Source organism: Schistosoma mansoni (assembly GCF_000237925.1).
Source record: "Schistosoma mansoni, WGS project CABG00000000 data, chromosome 3 unplaced supercontig 0044, strain Puerto Rico, whole genome shotgun sequence".
NCBI lineage: Eukaryota > Metazoa > Platyhelminthes > Trematoda > Strigeidida > Schistosomatidae > Schistosoma > Schistosoma mansoni.
This window is the reverse complement of record NW_017386006.1, coordinates 1,149,090-1,169,065: the sequence shown is the minus strand read 5'-3', so window position 1 is coordinate 1,169,065 and position 19,976 is coordinate 1,149,090. Positions and strand designations below refer to the sequence as shown.

Below are 19,976 nucleotides of genomic sequence, written 5' to 3'. Positions count from 1 at the left end.
CCAGGTGTATTATCGATAAAATATGGAAAATAAAAAGACTGGTAAATCATAGTAAGGTACTATCCTTAGTCCTTAAGAATGTCAAGTTTTCTCTTAAAAGACTCCTGATAAGTCTCTCAGACTAGCTCAGCCGGCGACAAATCTCAGCGCTCGACTACCCTTAAGAAGTAGAAGTTGTATCTACAGTCAGTTCTGCTGTGTTATGTCTCCAGTTTCTGGTTTCTACCCCTAGTGGTTGTATTGGGATTAAGCTTACGTAGATATTTTAAGAGGATGTCTAGAAGTATTTAGGATGCTGTAAGCCATAAGAAGACCACCTATGAGACGCCCATACTCTAATGGGTGAAGGTTTAGTGATTGGAGGAGCTCTTCATAAGTCTTGAATTTGAGTCCCCCGAAATGATTTCGTAGTTCGCCGTTGGATACGTTCCAGAGTGTCCTTATACTTATGGAGGAAATACCATGTTTCCGTACTCTAAATGGAGACGAATAAAACTACTGAATATGATGCGTAAAATTCTCCCGTCAAACTGGCTTAAAATGCTCTTCAGTGTTACCAGTTCAAGGTTTTCTCGAAAGGTATTTTTGCCACAGTTAGCGTAAGACTTTAAATCGTAGGGTATCAACACTCCTAGATCTTTTTCGACTTGATAACCTCTTGGGGGGAGTTGCCTAAGTAGTAGATGTTGTCTGAAACATGTCCCAGATGGACTATTTTACACTTTGAACTGTTAAAGGTAATTCCATTGTCATTATTTTATTTCCGAAGAAACCCAAAATGGTTTCTTCACAACACTTATGTACCCATAAAATGTTTGTGATTAATAACAACTTTGAAGTTGAGTCAGATCCTCCTGAAGTTTCGGTTTATTTCCTTAGTTGAGTATCTTTCTCCAAAGTTTCACATCATCAGCAAGAAGTAATGTCTGACGATGTCTGTTGAGGAAGATCGTTTATATAAACCAAGAAAAGAAGAGGTCTTGATATCGAACCCTGAGGGACTCCACTAGAACAATCCATAGACTAAAAGAATATGAAGTTAACCCTGACCATAAAATGTCGATGTTTTAGGTATGCAGTGAGCCAATCAATTAAAGGTGATTTGATACCTAATCATTTGAGCGTATTGATAAGACATATATGGTCGACCCTGGCAAAAGCTTTTGAGAAGTCATGGTAAACTACGTCAAACTTCCCCTTGCGACCAAGGATGGTTGTCTGTCTGTCTACCGCAGATATCAAATTGGTTATACAAGAATGATCCTTCCTGAAACCATACTGTCGGAGTTAAAAGTAGTTCAAGGACATAAAATAGTCATGTGTACCGTCGCATACCAGGGACTCCACAACTTATGTGGGGATAGAGAGAAGTGCTACTTCTCAGTAGCTTGAAAGTTCATTGTGTTGGCTTCCTTTGAGAAGTATGATGTGAGCCAGCTTCCAAATTTCCGGTAATATGCCTTGGCTTAGCGAGTATGAGAATATCTTGCTAAGCGGTGTTGCCAGGATTAAAGCTGTTTCCCTCAGTAAAGCAGAATAAACCATATTCGGACCAGGAGAAGTGTCTTTTTAGGTGTTGCAGTTTCCAGCATACCAAGTCAGTGCTCAGGTTCACTTCTGAAAGTCTTGTGCAGTTGCGGATGGAGCTTTCATCAATATAGTTAGTGTGGATTGGTCGAAAAGTTTAAGAGTACTGTTCAGCCAGAAAGTCAGCAGCGTCGGCGTCGTTGTTGGTCGAGCCATTAGACCTAGCAGTTGAGAAACTCCAGTTTTGGCTTGTCAAAAAGAAGTTGCACAACGAAATAAGCTTTTCGGATAGGAGACAAGTTTATCGATGAGCTTCATCTTGTATCGAAGCCTGTCTTCTCTTATTGACTTTGAGCATATGTTCCTTATTTCTTTGTATTGCCTGTATGCGCCGTTGTTACCAGTTCGTTTGCATTCTGCCCAACAGTGCCTTTTGAGGCTTAGTAAACGAAGAGTGCGGTTCTTGATGACTGTAGGTTACTTGTAGATTTCGAGGCCTATTTGAGGAACAGACTGCCTTGTAGAAAATAAAATCGTGGGCAGTAAGTAATCCCAATGAGTATCCATATCAAGTTGAGGGTGAACTTCCCAGTCCACCTGCTGTACATTGTCCTATAAAGCTGACACGTCCAACCATTTGAAATTCCAACGCTTGTTGTAAGCGGGATATCTTAACTCAGTTTTGCTGATATAACTAAAGACTATGACGGCGAGATAGCTTTTCACTAGGGGAGCCAGGATCAATAGGTTGTCAATTAAGAATTCTTCGTTTAAAAATACTCAGTCTAAGCGCGACGGCGTCTAGCTGTTTCCCCAACGAGTTGCTGATTCGAAATTTTCAAATAATTCCAGACCCTCAATGAGGTTGAAGAACCGAGCTTCAGTAAAGTTTTCACCTCTAATGTACGTGTGTTCAGCAAAGTTGACTATATGAATATTGACATCTACAATCAGGGTGGGTGTATCCAAGGCGAGTAGAGCGAGATAATCGTTTCAGCATACGATTGTCAGCAGTAGGCTTCATGTAGATGACTCCATCTAGACACGTCGAGGCGGTAGATAATCTTACTGAGCACCATACGGACCCATCGAGATTGACGAACCCTTGATTGTGCATTTGATGTGTCTTCATGAAAGATCGTAAGCATAAGACTATTCCACCCCCATTTCCTGTTTTTCTGCCATTGAGAAACAAAGGCGTCCCGGGTATTGCTAGCTCCTGGTTCGTAAACTGATAAGATATTCAAGTTTCAGGTATTCCTATCAGATGAACATTAGTAGCATTACTGAGCTCACGTCGCTCATCAATTTTACTCGGTAAACTCGTTATGTCCATCCACAAGCAGTTTATGCTTTCAATTTGAAACGCGTGAGCTTCTTCGCTCTATTTATCTGTATGAGCCTTTTGTGAATGAACAGGTAGCCTACCTATAAAAGGTTTTCCGAGTTGGTGGCTTCTATCCTTTCCACGTTATTTTTATGATCTACACGGCCTATGAGTGGAATTGTCAGCTTCAATTTGCCTTTATGCTTGATCCTGGCATCGTGTGGTCTATCCAGATGCATATGGATTCTAGTTGGCAACCGGTATCTTTTGACACGAAATGCTTCGAGAGTTGTAGCCGCCATATGGGAGGATGGGTAGGTTATCCTCACATGCCTGGGTCTAGAATCACCGTCCTTCTTGGCTAGTCTAACCATTTTTAAGTCAATATGTTTTTGAGCTTCAAGGAATGCTTGATGAATTTCCATCCCCGAATATCAGAGTTTGTATGATCAGGGTCCGTGTTTTCTGGCACACCTTGCACAATATTTCTTCAGTGGAAAAACTCGCGATATTCCCTAGAAATGTTCCGGATGAGATTAAGCTCAGAATACGGTTCGCTGAACAGTATACTTACATTGCCATCTGATTTCAGTAAATGACTAGCCAATAACACATCCTCTAATTTGGCAGTGTTGGAAATCGTCACATGAGGTAGTCTTGGGTAATTTTGATGCTTGGAGTCTTCTCCCCAACCGAACCGTGTGACCACCAAAGGCTCTATTTTGGGAAGTTCGAAATTCCTGTTTAACTCTTTCCAGGGCATCCTGTCCTTTTATCCTGAAGACAGAGGGGAAGATCAGGGTTGTCTTTAGGGTTCATGTTTATGTGAGAATCATCGAGAACCGTGATCATTTTCCCAGGTTTTCGAATGCGTTCAGTTTGAGGACCATGTTGTTTGGTTGTCGATGGAAAGTCGGTAATCATGAGACAACTAGTCAATTCTCCGGTTATAAACGTTTCTCCATTCTGAAAGACGAAAACAAGGACGTACCAGATGTAAAAGTAATCGTTAGACTAAAGAGCCCAATCAGGTTATCTTTTGTTCTACTGTACGGCAAAGGAAGTAAACTCATCTTGGACACCGTCTTGCCACACACTAGCATTTGACTTCACTGGCCAACTTAGTTACGATTCCATGAAACATGTAAAGGTAAATAAATCACAAAAATTAATAGCCCTGTAAGTCTTCGATATCTGATGCTGACCGCATTAGTTTCATTGTACTCACCTAGCTGAAGGCACTTGGTTACGCATCTACACGAAATCACGAGTGATTACGGCGTAAGGCAATCACATCATGATATATCTGTTACAGTTACGGGGAGATTTCCTCACATCGAGCCCATCAATTTGGAATCATGGTCTACTTCGTTATTAGTAATACTCTACTAATATACCTAATCCTAAGATTGTAGACTTGCCATGATGTAACTGCCTAATCTATAAGATTTTACGTGGGAGTCACTTCACTGTCTACACCGATTCATCGTAGCGTAACAATCACCAATATATGATGAAGAACACATTCAGGCTGGAGATAGAACAATATATTTAAAATGAGTAAATACAATTCACACAGAGTGATCACGCCTGAAAGGCTGAGCCATGCTACCCGATGAGTTGGATTAATTGAGTTCCTTCTTCTCGCCTTCTCCATTGTTGGGCTTTTCTCCGCCTTAAATGCGGAATATGTATTTTCGCAGTCGTCTGGTGTTCAGATTAGAGGATTGTGTGGTTAGGGCCCAATGCCACTGCATATCTTCAATTTTAGGATTAAGTCTATTATTCTAATACTACTAATAACAAACTAGACTACACTTCTACATTGATAGGCCCGACTCAAGAAGCCCAGACTACTATTAATCTTCATTTTCATTTTAACTTTCTCGATTGGTTTTCACTTACGTTAACCCGTCATTATATTAGTCATTTGATTAATGTTCACGTGTATTGTCATAATGTTATATCGATTAGTACTCATAACAGGTCCTCTATATTTATTACTAGCCACGTCACGATGTGACTGCTTTACTTACAAGATCTTACGCGGAAGTCATATCATTGTCTACGCTGACTCATAGTGTCGCAACATTTAAGAACATGATATCTACTACTTCTGAAGAACAGGTTTAGACTGAAGATAGGATAATATATATTCCATATGAATAAAAAAGATAAGTTACACAAGGATGACCATGCCTGCGAGGCTGAGTCATTCCATTCGTATGGTTTGAATAACTGTTCTCACGTTTATCATTGTTGACCTCTTAGTTCTACATGTCGAAAGTGAATCTTCTCAGAGATTATATGTTCAGTGCCGAAAACCATGTGGTTAGGGACCAATACCACTACAAACCCTCTTTAGGGTATGCATATCTCCTACCACATGTGGCGATTGATTTTCCGCTTACCATCTGTAAGCTGAAGACTGGATGTTGCAGATGGTCATTAGTGTTCGTTGGAAGAACGTTTACTTCTGTACCAAAGTCGAAAAAATAGTGTAATTTCATCGGCGCACCAGTGTTGTACTACAGACTTCTGTTTTCGTTGGCTACGGCTGTGGTTAATACGTGCCGGTCGGGAAATTTCTCAAGAGGTTTGTTGTGATGGAAATTAGGGGGTTGGGTAAATTCATAGTTTCCTGAGGTTTTTAGGAGACTTTCTATAAGCTACGTAGTACTGAAGTCAAAAAGTCGATATTTTCATCACAGTCTAGAAGCCGATATTTTTGTGGCGGTCCAATTTAGGAGGTTTCGGACAGTCTGCGAGTGTGCTGAGGGTTAAGAGAACGAGTGAGGGCATGTTGGATATCTGTTGTGTTGTTTGGTCGCGTTTGAGTCTTATCTTTGTCATAATCAACCTCAAATCCCTGTGCTCTGATGATAGCCAGAATCCAGTAGACAGGTGCTCCCAGTTCGTTTATTGCGTTTGTTTTGGAATGAGATGTGAATCGCTTTCACTTGTGGACGTTTGAATAAGAAGAGTTGTTTAAAAAGGCCTTCATAGAAAGTCTGTTGACCAATGACATAACGCACACGTATCAACATTTTTGCTGTTGAGTCGTATTTCAGTTCTTTATTGTTGAAGAGCTGGTCCAACCTTTGTCGACCATCTAGTTTTCCGCATTTAAACGTAGCTCCTTTTAAAGTATCGTAAGGCTCGGAAACGTCACTCTTAAATGTGTTAGCTGTGACGTACTGTTAAAATCGCGTGGCAGTATCTTCATTAATGTGAGGAATTGTTCACATTGGTCTATCATGCCGTGCTCGTGAAAGCCAGCTTTGGTGTAGCGGAACCAGGCATCGATATTACTTTTCCAAATGGGATGATTTGAAAGGTGGGGGACGTAAAGTGGTAATCTTTGAAGTTTAGGTATCTGTTCCGTCCCAGTCGTGATAAAACATATAAATGGGCAAGAAATCCGCGAATGAAAAAATATCGCTATATGTAAAAATAAAGTCCCATATGTAATGTTTCAACAAGGGACTGGCTTATTGATTGTCGTTTGGCGTATCGGATTGCATCAAACAATTAAGGCGTCAAAGATATTCAGGGTTTGAAAACACTCTTGTTTCTAACACTTTTACAATCAAGGGATACCAACCCAGTCAGATCAGAAGTCAGAAATGAAAGGTTTGGGAAATTAATGTTGAGAAGAGATTGATCTAAGCTGACTAGTAGTTGTAAGGGATACATAGCACGGCATACCCACTCGTGATCTGACTCATGACCGAAAGCCTTCAGCTGTGTTCAGTAAAACTAATAAGGTCGAGGACTTGAAAAACTACATATTCTGAGAATTTATTTACCACTACACATGTGTTATACTCCCCCTCAAAAAATCTATCAAAAGTTATGAAAACAAGTCTGGATAGCTGTTCTTACAAATAATAAATGTCTGAATGTCAAGAAGACCCGTAATAAATCCACAGATTTGAGTACATGAAGTCTTGATTTAAAAAACTCTACATACATGAACAGGATTTGGATATATTAGAATTGGAGTATACCGCTGTTAGAGCCTCACCCATCGAAATGTTCTCGGGACAGTTACGGAAGTCAAGGACAATTGAGCAACTAGACGTTTGGATTACAGACAGGAGTAGTGTAGCATCTAACTTCTATATTGTCTGGTTATCGGATTAAATTCGTTTGGCGGTAAGTTGAAAGGTAATCTGGCCTGGGTGTGTGGTGGATCCCAGCAAAAGAGCTTAGTCAAAATATAACAATACCAATAATATATCAGAAGGATTAACACTGCAAACCTAAGCGTATGTCTATGAGTAACGCATAAGGTAACCAATTACAGTGTAAATATAAAATGGTTTATTGAACAACAAAATGGTAACAGTTGTTATGAAATGAATGTTACTTATAAGCTGCTCTCTGAGATAACAACCACAAATAAGTTCACTTGATTAACAAAGGTTCCTATGCACGTGGTGGCACCAACGGCAAAATGAAGAAGATCAAATTCTGTAGTATTATTTAATAATGATCCGGGCCAAAGCTCCAACGTAGTGTGGGAAGGCCTAGAAGGATGCTATAATACTATTATAATCTTCAATCAAGGGCCGTGGCCAATAAAGCAGAAGAATGGACGGCGGAGAGAGTGTTTACATTTTAAGAACCGCGGTAGTGGAGTGTATGCCAGTTATAACCGAACAAATACGTTCGTTTCTTTACCATCGATACAGAGAAACAATAGATTTTGAATATAAACGTAGTTACATATAAAGTGTGACAATTAGGGAAAATATGTGGTCTTTATTTCGTCGTTACAAAAAATCACTGAATATACATGTCACAATAGGTGTTTGACAGAGCGCCTTTAGTATGGCGAACATAGTATCGATGTGGAATGCTTAAAGCCCATTTATTTTGCGGATCTATTTGCTAATACATTCTTGAGAACATTGAGATGAATTGATCAGGTTATCCAAATGGGAATCCCTAACGAAAATATGTACTGAAAATACATTGCCTAGTAAGTTAACAGAGATGTGAGAGAAAAAACGAGAGTACTAAAGATGCCACCAGTATTGTAGTTTGACAACTCTTTACAAGTAACACCTTTTATAATCGAATCGTGCCCACCCAGTTAAAATCAGAAGCTAGAAGCGAAGAGGTTGGAAGATATATTTGATGGGTTATTAATATATAGAGAAGCGATTAATCTAATTTAGCTAATGATCGTAGGAGATGTTTTCCACGCTGTTCTGTAACGTGATCTGATACGGATGCATGACTGAACGCCTTCAGCTAAATGAGTCCACTAAAATTAATGTGGTCAGCATCCAATGTCGAACACTTACAAAGCTATTGATTTTGGGGAATTATTTACAGCTACAGTACAAAGAAACATGTACATTATGTTTAGACCTCTTATGCCACTATAAGAATACTGAGTGTGGTAACTATAGGTTATTGCACATGACAAGTGAATCACATGTTAAGGAGCTATCGTTTAGGAAATGTTCGACTTTAATGTTCCACTCAGCCACTAATATAACAGATATTTGTGACCTCTCAGGGACCTCATTGTCAGTGATACAATGAAGACACTTGGTATTTACGAAGAAACTCCCTTAATACTTCGAATTAATTCCCTACTTAAATTCCACGGGTTCGTAACAGCGCAATTTTTGATGTCTGCGGTTTGGCGTGTTGCTGCAAACCATCCGAAAAAGCTTGTTGCTGGGACATTATGTTTAGTCTATTGCTATAATTTTACTAGTGAAAAATATCGGTACATTTTCATTTTACATTTGTTCATGCAGATAGTGATTACGTTTTGCACCGAGAAATATGCTCCCATGTTTCTGTAGGTCATTCACCTTTACCTATGATTATGTAGTCAGAAAATTACAAAACTGTAAATAGCACACAACCTCTACGCAGCCTGACTGTGTTTGTCAATCCATTCTCGCGTCGTGGGTATGTGCTAATTTCCTATTTCCCAGAGGACTTTTAAGGAGTTTGAAAACAATGCTGCTCCTATTTTAAACCTGTCTGGTCTTGACGTTAAAATGGTCTATCTAGACACCGATTCTGAAATAAAAGACTTCATAAAGGTGCTAGACCCAAGCAGTACTGACGGTGTTTTAGTTGTTGGGGACGACAATATGATCCAGAAAGTATTTTCCTTGTCATAACGTACATTGTTTAGGCAGTTACAAGTTTGTTATCTCGGGACGATTTTAAGGTAAGCTGAATCTCATATCCAATGAATCGTCAGACTACTCCTCTGTGGTCATTGCCGATCGGAGCGGTGCCCGTAGGTATTTGGAATGGGCTTATAAACTCTATGTGTGAGAAAACAGTTGTCCCTAAGTAAGCGTATATAATTTACCCTTATACACTTTTCACCCCTTCTTTTCATATTCCTATGTTTTTGATTTCTCTACTGACTTTGAGTATCGCATTAGTTTCTTTGATCTGAACAGGTGGATAGGTAGCAATAAATATAGCAATCTAATTCATCACATTCGTTAAGCATATGAAATAAATGTTTGTAAAGTTTACTACTAACAATTAATGATGAGGATTATTTCAGGATCTAGTCGTTAACGAAGTTCATACTGTGCTTCATCTTTTGGAATACTGTTTGACATATAAGTACGTTATTAGAATCTGAATGTTTATTGATGGATCCGTTTGTTTATTACTATTATTATGTGCTCGCACATTGTAGATGGTTTTATAACGTTTTACAATCTGTCCTACAAAACAATACTAAAAGAAGAAATGTTTTGGAAGCTAAAGTTGTTTCAGACGTGAGTTTTTAATTTTATTAAATGTCATTTTTTCTCTGACTAATTGTTCTCTTTGATATACGTTTAATCTGCACAGTTTCACTTACTGAATTCACGTAGAACCTAGTACAACTTGGCATTACGAATAAAATATGCTGTTAAAGATGGAATTTTAATATATCTAGTAGTTGGAATTACTCATATTGTTAGTTAAACTTCCATGAACTACTGGATGTTTTGCGAGTATACTCTTCGTTTTATGTCTAAAAATCGGTTGATTCATAAGTGGATGAAGGATAAATATAGTTATGTATGTGAACACGTTACATGCTGTTCTAATTTCGTCATTAGTTTCTTGAGAGGATTTCCGTCAAAACGTCTATTGTTCTAAAGGTTCATGTAACATACTAGATATCTAATGGTTATGAAATGGTGGAAAAGATTTGTAGCTCAGGTGGATGATTTTGATGGAGTTTTGTTCTCTAAGCTGGATGGGTTGGTCGTGAAGCTTTCATCGTCCTTCTGAACATCATCAGCACAAAATTCGAACACTTCACTTCTACCCGAAGTTTGTGCTGATGATGTCGTTCAGAAGGACGATGAAAGTTCCACGACCAAACCATCCAGCTCAGAGGACAAAACTCCATCAATATATAATGGTTAATTTATTCACTGTATAGATTTTTCGACGTATTTTCGTGATATGTGCTGATTGAAAATATCTCAGTTCTTAAACTAATTATATAAATCAATGTATAACTAATCTTAAATGTATTTCGAATTCTACTGGTTCTCAGTCAGCAAAACTTCTCTACAACAGCTGAAGGTAGAAATAGTCCCCTTTGTTGGTTAAGAGAAGAAGTAAAATGTGAATAAAGTAAAATGGTCTAGAACACATCACCATGCATCTGAGAAAATCTGAAATATTAAAAGCACATGTTAACTAGTGCTTCATCATCTTCGTGAACAATGGGCTTACTTAATTATTTGGAAATCAATTGATTAGTACCAGTAATTATTAGTACTTGTTCTTAATCCTCAGGAAAATAGAATCGAAAACCTTTTCGGCTTATTGTGTAAACACCCTTGGTGGTATATACCTTCAATCTGAATCCTACATTCATCCTGGCTACATCACAAAGTGATCTATGCCATTTGAAAAACTTTTTGAAATAAGCAATCTAATCTACGAAGGACCATTCTTTTTACATATTTCTTACTTATAATGTCTTGAAATCGTTTGTTTATAACTTCTCAAATAGGATAGTCAACCAATTGAACAATCAAAGACGTCATCTGCAAATACTTATGCTTTATTAGGTATTGAATGGAATATTTGGAGAGATATAGAACTTGGTGGGGGTTTTGGTGCTAGTGATAGGCATAAAAAACCAACAAATCCTAACGATCACCGTGGTGTACTCACAACACTTTCAGTTTCATCTCCTATATCGTGGAGTCGTAATTTTGGTGCGTTATGGAGATCTACTTGGTATTGGCTTCGATCATCTGAAAACAATACTCAAATATATCCTCATGACGATTCTAAAACTTCATCGAATTTTTTCGCAGATTCTTCAGTCACTATATCTGAAAAAAAGCAGAAAAAAAGTCGTGTGAAATTAGCTCGCCTTACTTATACTCCAATTTGTACAGGATGTTCGAAATGTTGGGAGAAAAAGTTAATGGTAAGCACCTTGTCGTGTTTAGATGCCTACTTACTAATACTGATGGGTTGTAACGATTGCATAATAGGAACTGGAATTTAGCCAAAACCATGGACTGGACAGACACAAGATTAATTACTACTCAATGATGAACCGATGTATGTATCTTAGTTTTACCTGAAGTCAATCGCCGTTTAAACAACCCATCACTATGTCTTAGGCTGTGACCCAGTAACCTGTGTTCAGATTCTGTGCAGAACACTGGCTCCCTTAAGATTGCAACTGGCATGAAATCTAGGTTTAGGGTTTCCTGTCGACTACCTTCAACAATCTAACATGGCATAGTTAGCTTGTTGATAACGAAATATAATAGTCCGGTTTTTCCCCTCACTTATATATTTTTTTTGCTATCAGTCTGTAGTATTTCATATTGTTGTTAAACTAACGTCAATTAACTTCTTGTGTTTTTATCGATTAGTTTGATTTTGATAATCATTAGTAATACGTATGTTATCACCTCATTTTAGTGTACACATTTCTATTAACATATTGACTTGTGATTCATGAAAATATTTTATCAAACAAAAACCAAGAATCAACTGTTTTTATTAATGTAACGATTATTGCAACAAAGTATTATTTAAATACTAAAAAATAAGTCAATTAAGTGGACTTCAATGAAAATGCTTCGTTTTCTTGTACTCAGGAACACAGTGATGAGTGGTATAATTTGTACTATAGTTAGCTTATAGTTTTCTGTATTAGCTCTAATTTCACTCAACTTGATTTCATCTTAAATTACCTCCTAGTGTTTGTCAAAATGGTTTTCTTTTCAACAAATTTCCTTGAAATAACTAACTTTGTTTTTCATGAACAGAGTTATAAAGAATCTAATCTTCAAGTAAATGCAAAGAAATCAACATCTCTATTAGGAAGAATATTTGGATTCTCGTTAAACAGTAATAATAACAAATCAAATATTGATGGAATGGAAAGTGAAGAAATTCAACAACAAATCAAAGCCAAGTGTTCCATAGAAAATCCTGCATGTGATGAACTAAAGGAATTAGTCGTTGAAAAGGCTTCAGGATTCACAATCACTCCAGAAGGAGTAAGTCTATGTGTTTTGTAGTAAACTTATGAGTTGTATTGTTATCAAAACAGGTTTGTACCAGTTTCGTCATTATTCAGTGATTTGTATAGCTGTGAAGGATAGCTGTTGTTTATTGATTTTTTCACATTCTATTTGTAAAATGGATGCCAGATCATTATATATCTGTGCCGGAACACTAGTCACTAGTTATTTATTTATTTAAACACATAAATATTGGTACAAGGAAGCACCAGATACATATGCGCCGCACAAATCTCATTCGATTTGTGTGAGGACTGTGATACTGTCCGGGTGGCCAAACCGAAGCAGGTGGTTTTCTTAGGGAACCAAACCCCGAACCTTTGACCTGAAGGTCTAGTCCACAAGGCAGTGGAGTATCGTGAGGAGATGCAGTCCCATGTTAGCCGGTGACCAACGATTGACTCATACGCCCTTTATTCGCTCAGGATCGTGGTGTCCATGTTCACCATTGTTTTGGAATCAGGGTTTTCCAACTCCCCTAGGTGAACTTTCCGTGTCCACCAACCCGGTTAAAGCGCCGGACATTCACTTTTGGTCCTCTCAATTTCGTAAACAACAGTAATGCAACGAGAAGGCAGTGATTAGGACTTCCCTGGCAGAGGCTATATATTCGCGTGGCCATGTGAGAGCATTTCGAGAGGGGAGTGGACTCTCCCCACTCTCGACCGTACCAGGGCATTTGGGGGCTGGTTAATGAGGTAGTGTATCTTCATTAATTGAGGTGATTAGAATATGTGTTATGTCCAACGACTGTCTACCTCAACGGGCAATGTTATATGGTGTAGTAGGCTGAAAGCTAGCGGAGACCATACCAGAACGCATTATCAGTACATGAAGTCATTAACCGTTGCACTGAGCCGTATAGGTAGGTGCAGATTATCTGGTTGAAGTCGAAGTGACTGTTGAAACCAATGGTTACAGACTGTGAGTGATATGGTTCCCAATCGTGCTCAGTGGCATAGGTTCATACACTTTGTTTTCTCTAAATCCCGAAATCCTATGCTTTTTTGTTTATTTTCTACATCTAATCTTTTCGGCTACTAATGATATTATTAATACTTCTACAATTCTGATGTTTGTCTTAATAATTTTACCTCACTGTGTTAATGTTATGTGGCAACTTGAATTGACACACATGTGTCAGGTTCTACGTTATATGACTAACTAACTGGAGCATTAACCTCAGTTATACACAAGAGATTGCCTCACCAATCCAACTAAACGTTACGGGAGTGGTAGATTGGAGTATGTAATCAATCATTATCAACAAGTCAATGTGATCATAACTTATTTCTTTGGTATATTTCAACAAGGAAGACATCTTGGAGTACTACTGCGAATTCAGTGTAGTGTGTTTAGTTATGCACAAACTTATATACTGTGTTAAACTTGTCACCCCTGGTAATCAATCCAATTTCGAAATAATCTAACCTGCTAACCGAATTCGGTCACTCAAATTAATGATGTGTTTCGAGTGAAATGAATCAGCTGTATGGTGGTATTTGTTGATGTATGATTGAAAGCATCTAGCAGGTAATTCTAAATCAAAATGTCGTTTTCACCAACAATCGTCACCTAGGTTTATTTTAGATCCGTAGTAAATTAATACTTCACGTCTTATCAATACATATTACCGATAATTCCTTATAAGCATGAAATCCTGTTCAAGACTTCCTGTTGATCGCCTCTAACCATACTACGCAATTCCTTATCTGCCTAAGTATTCTCAGTGTATGTCTTCTAGCAGTAGTTTAAATTCACTGGGCATTTCTTACGGAGAAGACAATAAAGCAGAAGTCAGGATCTTGTTGTTATTTGTATTATCTATCAATTTTCATTTGTTAGTCTGTGTGCAATTATTTCTTATGTGCGAGAGTCAGATTAACTCATTTACCAGACACAGGTTAGTGTACGTGCCTTCAAGCCACGCGCTGAGTGTGAGAGCTAACTATACTAACCAGTTGCCTAAATTGATGCAGTTGGAGCAGGGTTATAAATCATTCTCTAAGTCTGATGATAACTAGGACTGATGTCCAAACCTCATTAGATGAACAGGGTTCGAAACTGTAGTTCACTCGTTGAAATTGTTTTGACCTGAATAGATAAATCACACACAACGCATGTATTTTTTTATTTTAAGAAAATACGACACCATAACTAATCTTTATATTGATTAATCTGTTTAGCAACTCATACTAGGAGAGGTGATGGAATATCAAAAGTGGACGTTTTCTAATGAATTGTTGTGTGAATAATCATAAATCAAAATCTGTATTACTATGTGTGTTATAAGTGAATAAGTGATTCACTTAATTAGATTACCAAAGGTCTGTTTTACGTTTAAACACACACTTGGTGGTTTTGTGTAATCTATTTAAATCCGTACCAATAAAAGTGTGTATGTCTTTAGGATCACATTCGTTTGGATATTTTGCGTCATTCCACCAGCTATTGGGACCATATACAACAGTTTCGTTCATGGCTCCTTTCTCAACCGTATTCATTTAAATCTGGTAGTCAAGTAATATTGTGTGATAAGTTGCGTTTGTTTCCTGGCCAAACTGAGGTGAGCTTCTTTTGTTTCTCTATTATCAAACTGTTATCAAGTTAAACCATGTCTTTATATTGTTTCATAAATGTTTCTTTGCAATATTTGCCTGTTCATCCGTCTGAACAGAAATTCAGCTTTTCTGTTGATTAAGGAACAGGCGTAGATGATATGCTGGTGAATATTTCTTAGTGATGTAATTCTAGTAATAGAGTTAGGCAAATTATGAAAAAAGGCATCAAATTAGTCCGAGTTGTTGGTTATCAAATTTTTTAAACTGACAATAAAGAGAATTAATTTAGCCTCTGGAATTCTAAAAACGAAGCTTTTTAATTATCCGAGTCAAATTAAACACTATGGAATAATAATGTGGTAATTGCTAAAGATTCGTATCTTATTGTTTTTTTTTTCAAATATCTAAGTTTTTCGATGTTAATTGTTGGTAACTAACATATTCTGGATTAGTTGAATTTTCGCCTTTTAATAAAAACACTGAATTGTGTGGACAGTATGAGAAATGGATGAATAGGTAGGCTTTCATTTGAAAACAATCAAAGTGTAAATTTAGACAGCTGTGTTTTGCCTTTTTAAACGGTATGTAGTAAGGTCACTTGGCATTAATAATAATTCACCGAAATTATTGTTAGTATATTGTGTTTGGTAATCAGTTTCCGTAAACTCAAGAATGTAATTTGATAAAAGTCGGTTATTTACATGTTTTGCGTTATTGCATCTTATAACTAACGTGATTTTGAATACCTTGACTTGTTCTATGTATCGATTTATGTAGTCATTATCAGCTGTTTTTTGTACTTAATTTTATCTTTACTTATATGGTACACTGGAGTTTTCTATTAATTCGTATATTCACTTTAAATTCTTTCTCTGCATCACAAACTTTATATGTGCCTATATATTTATTGTTATAGAACGAGTATTATTGGATTGACAACGACTACTTTGAGGCCCACCCGATTGAAGTGAATTTGCGCCGCAACGCTGTCAATTTTTTTATGTAATTTAATAATTTCACTTAAATAAACTAGATCGGTTTTCCTATTTTAATGGGTAATTAAAACTTCTCTTTGCTCTGTGGTTGGGAACTCAGATTTTACGTCAAAAGCGGTCCCAAGATGTAGATATAATTGGGCAAGTGATGAGATGTGTTATGCTTTAAAGGATCACCACGCTAATTCAGTACGTATCTCGTAAGGACACCTGGCTTCATTGTTTAAATTTACCGGGACTCCATGTTACAGTGTGCATTCGTACATTTTGATTGGCCATGTAGGAATCAAGCTTTGTTCGTTTTCGTCTGCCTCACAGATGGTTTTATACTACGAGAATATTGCCGTGTTTTTGTTATGGAACGTTTCTAGTGCGTTAGCACAATTGTTACTATTTTCTACACAAGCGTTGTGGCCTACGGCTTTTGTTACAAATAGCTTCTCGTATAGTTCGTCTGGTTTACTGTGAGCAAGTGGCATAGTAGTCATAACACTGGCCGTTTGCAGCTTATCGATCACTGCCAGTCTCTAATTACCAGTCTTGATGCTGATCATTTCCGACTTGGGATATTCCATATCAGTTGGATTATCAGCGCGCTATTTAAAAGGACAGTGGTATTGTTTCTCGTTGAGTTGAATTCACTGTTTTGATCGTAAATTACGTATCAAAACTACCGTTTACACTTTAATTGAATTTATTTCAGTTAACGTGACATTGTATTTGTGTGTTTTGATCCTGCTTTTGTGTATTTACTGCATCAAAGCATTCTTGGTCGACTGCGGCTTGTTTATTTGATTAAGGTTGTGATTTGTCTTACATATCTACCTTGCCTATCATTTTGCTTCATTCTAAGATGGTCGGCTCTGTACACAAGTGTGGACAGCCATATTGCTTATTCCCCGTGGAAGAAGGGATGCAATGTGACGAATGTAAGAAGTGGTTTCACAAAATGTGCACCCGCTTAAGCCCTGCTGCCTATAAAAGGTGCTCGAAATCAAATTCTCATTGGCTCTGTATGTTTTGTTGCTCAAGCAGGACATTACTCATTCAGGAAGCAATTAGCCTTCTAGCGTTAGCTAAAAAGGTCGACGTAGGCCGTGCCGGCAACATGGATACTGATAACGAAGATTGTATCAGTGTCGTAAATGCTGCCATGGCAGGTACCAGACACCCAATTTTGCAGTTAAAAACTCGAAAGCTAAACGGTGAAGCGAACCTTACGATTAAGGGTTTTCGGGTGGTCAGGTCTTGGAAGCCAATGCTTCCGAGACCTGTGTGGGTAGAACGTATGTCTCCAAAAACACCCTAAATGTGTGTTACACGAATGCCCGTAGTCTTCGGAATAAGATGTCTGAACTAAGTTTGATGGTAGACGAATTAAATCCGGATATAATTGTTATCACCGAAACTTGGCTTACTGTAGATATAGACTGTTCTCCACTCATTTCAGGCTACATCTGTATCAGAAGTGATAGAGTTAGAAGCCGCAAGGGAAGAGGCATAATATTATATGTTAGGGACCACTTCCGCATAAACTCGATCATATCGGAGGCGCATGTAAGTGGTACGTGTGAGGTAGTATGTTGTACAATTAGGTCTAGAAACGGGTTAGTGACGATAGGAGGAATATATCGTAGTCCGTGTTGTCTCGCTGACGACTTTATCCTAAGACACGTCTGTTCTTGGAGTAAAGCAGAATGTTGTCTCATCGTTGGAGACTTTAATGCACCCCATATAAACTGGATAGAGCTCACAGCTCCAGGTGGGGGTTTCGATAGCGTCCTTCTGTCATCAATTATTCAATGTACACTTGTACAATGTATCGTTAAGCCGACGCATATAGACTTGGAACATAATCCGTCATTGATAGACCTTGTCCTCACACACCACTGTGAAGATATCGTCGACATTCAACACCTTCCCCCACTGGTGAATAGTGACCATGTCGTACTTTCCTTTAAGTTCCGGATACATGGTATAGAATTTGCATCTGCTCCACCCCGTCCTAATATCTGGAGAGCTAATATTCCGGCAATCAGGGACTATGCTATCTCGATTGACTGGTCGGTCGATGCTGATGGATCGATTGATGATGCATGGAATAGGTTTAAGTCTACGTTCGAATCCGTAACTCAACCGTTTATCCCATGGTCAGCACGTAAGCTATCATATTGCCCTCCATGGATTAATAAGGAAACCCGGAAGCTGTTGAAGCGTAGGAGACACTTCTGGGACTTATTCTTGTCAACAGGTCAGGCATCATTTAAGTGCGAATATAAAAAATCCGGAATATATGTAAAAAGACCATAGCTAAATCCCGCACGGCTTACGAACGACAGTTGGCATACGATAGCCGTAATTGTCCGAAGCGACTATTTTCGTACGTTAAAAGGTGGACGAAACGTAGTGATGGTATCCCCTCATTACTGTTAAAATTCAGCTTTATTGGCTGAATCTGATCTAGCGAAAGCGGAGACATTTGCTAACTATTTCAGTGAAGTCTACTCTACGTGTAGTGTTACAACTGCTTGTCCCGTTGACAATGAGATACCAGCCATAGGACCTTTACACGTGACAGAGGATATTGTTCTTCCTTTGATAACTAACCTAAAACCTTGTAAGATACCGGGCCCCGATGGGTTACACCCACGTTTGCTGTCGTCGCTTGCGGACATTATCTCAAGACCGCTCACGATGCTCTTCAACATGTCCCTTTCACAGGCTCAACTACCTAGAGACTGGAAAGACGCCATAGTTAGTCCTATATTTAAGGATGGTCAGAGATGGATCGTATCTAACTACCGGCCTGTTAGCCTGACCAGTATAGTAGTTAAGTTACTTGAAGAATTAATTCGGGCTAAGCTACTGAGTCACATAGATTCGTACAATCTGTTAACTCCCGAGCAACATGGGTTTCGTAACAAGCATTCATGCTTGACTAACTTACTAATTGCGAGAGAAGATTGGACAGCTGCCCTAGACAACGGCCTGTCTGTCGACGTGATATTCATAGATTTTAGCAAAGCGTTTGATAAGGTTTCACACTTCGGTCTTATGTAAAAGCTCTCGAGCTTTGGAATAACAGGTGCTATACAGGAATGGATAGGAAGCTTCTTATGTGACCGCAGACAGAGAGTAAGGGTCAATGGAACGCTATCCGAATGGAAACCGGTCAAAAGTGGTGTACCCCAAGGCACCATCTTGGGCCCTTTACTTTTCCTTCTGTATATTAATGAACTACCTTTATTACTTAAGTCGTCGACGTTATTGTTTGCGGATGATGTTAAAATTTGGAGAACAATAAGAAATGAGACTGATCGTTGTTATCTGCAAGCAGATTTAGACGAATTAGTTAGGTGGGCTCATGATTGGGGCCTGGAAATTAATTCCAGGAAGAGCGTGTTCATGCACATCGGGCACGATATTAGTTACCATTATACCATTAATGGTACATCTCTGCCACGCGTCCAAGAGCACAAAGACTTAGGAGTAATTATAATTCACGACTTAAAAACTACTACGCACTGCAATGCGGTTGCTTCCAAAGGCTATCGCGCTATGGTCGCTTCGCAGAGCATTTAAATGCTTTGACGGGGATATGTTTAGAATTTTATATCCCACCTATGTAAGGCCACACTTAGAATACTGTATCCAAGCAGCTAGCCCTTGTCTGATAAAGGATGCTAAATCGCTTGAGCGTGTCCAGCGTGTAGGGACAAAATGAGTATAGGGTCTTTCTAAACTCCCTTACGATGAGCGTTTAAAACGTCTAAACCTTTTCCCCTTATCTTATTGTAGGACGCGAGGTGACCTTATACTGGCATTTCGTATCTTTAATTATGATCTGGGTGTTAATATGTCTTATCTTTTTGCTCCCTCCAGCACTAATAATCTCCGGGGTCATAGCAAGAAGGTTCTGAAACCGCGATCTAATAAACTAAAGGCGGGGTCCCGTTTTTCTCATCGAGTGGCCGATGACTGGAACGCTTTACCAGAACAAGTGGTATCA

At 38.4% G+C, this 19,976-nt stretch overlaps 2 protein-coding genes across 3 annotated transcripts; both read left to right on the top strand.

Moving 5' to 3' along the window:
* Positions 1-8,502: 8,502 nt before the first annotated feature.
* On the top strand, positions 8,503-16,017 carry Smp_000140.1 (hypothetical protein; the record flags this gene model as incomplete). Of its 2 annotated transcripts, XM_018791442.1 has the most annotated exons (6): positions 8,503-8,603; positions 8,639-8,678; positions 10,872-11,297; positions 12,154-12,387; positions 14,822-14,977; positions 15,889-16,017. In XM_018791442.1, the coding sequence occupies 6 exons, from the start codon at positions 8,503-8,505 to the stop codon at positions 15,976-15,978; spliced, it is 1,047 nt and encodes a 348-aa protein (XP_018645387.1). The 2 variants fall into 2 exon arrangements, with proteins under 2 accessions (XP_018645387.1, XP_018645388.1); XM_018791441.1 differs by lacking the exon at positions 8,639-8,678 and having other exon boundaries at positions 8,503-8,568; positions 15,889-15,978.
* Smp_187940 (hypothetical protein) lies at positions 8,884-9,642 on the top strand (the record flags this gene model as incomplete). The annotated part of the gene is made up of 4 exons (XM_018791444.1): positions 8,884-8,991; positions 9,024-9,059; positions 9,093-9,187; positions 9,549-9,642. The coding sequence occupies 4 exons, from the start codon at positions 8,884-8,886 to the stop codon at positions 9,640-9,642; spliced, it is 333 nt and encodes a 110-aa protein (XP_018645389.1).
* Positions 16,018-19,976: the final 3,959 nt, after the last annotated feature.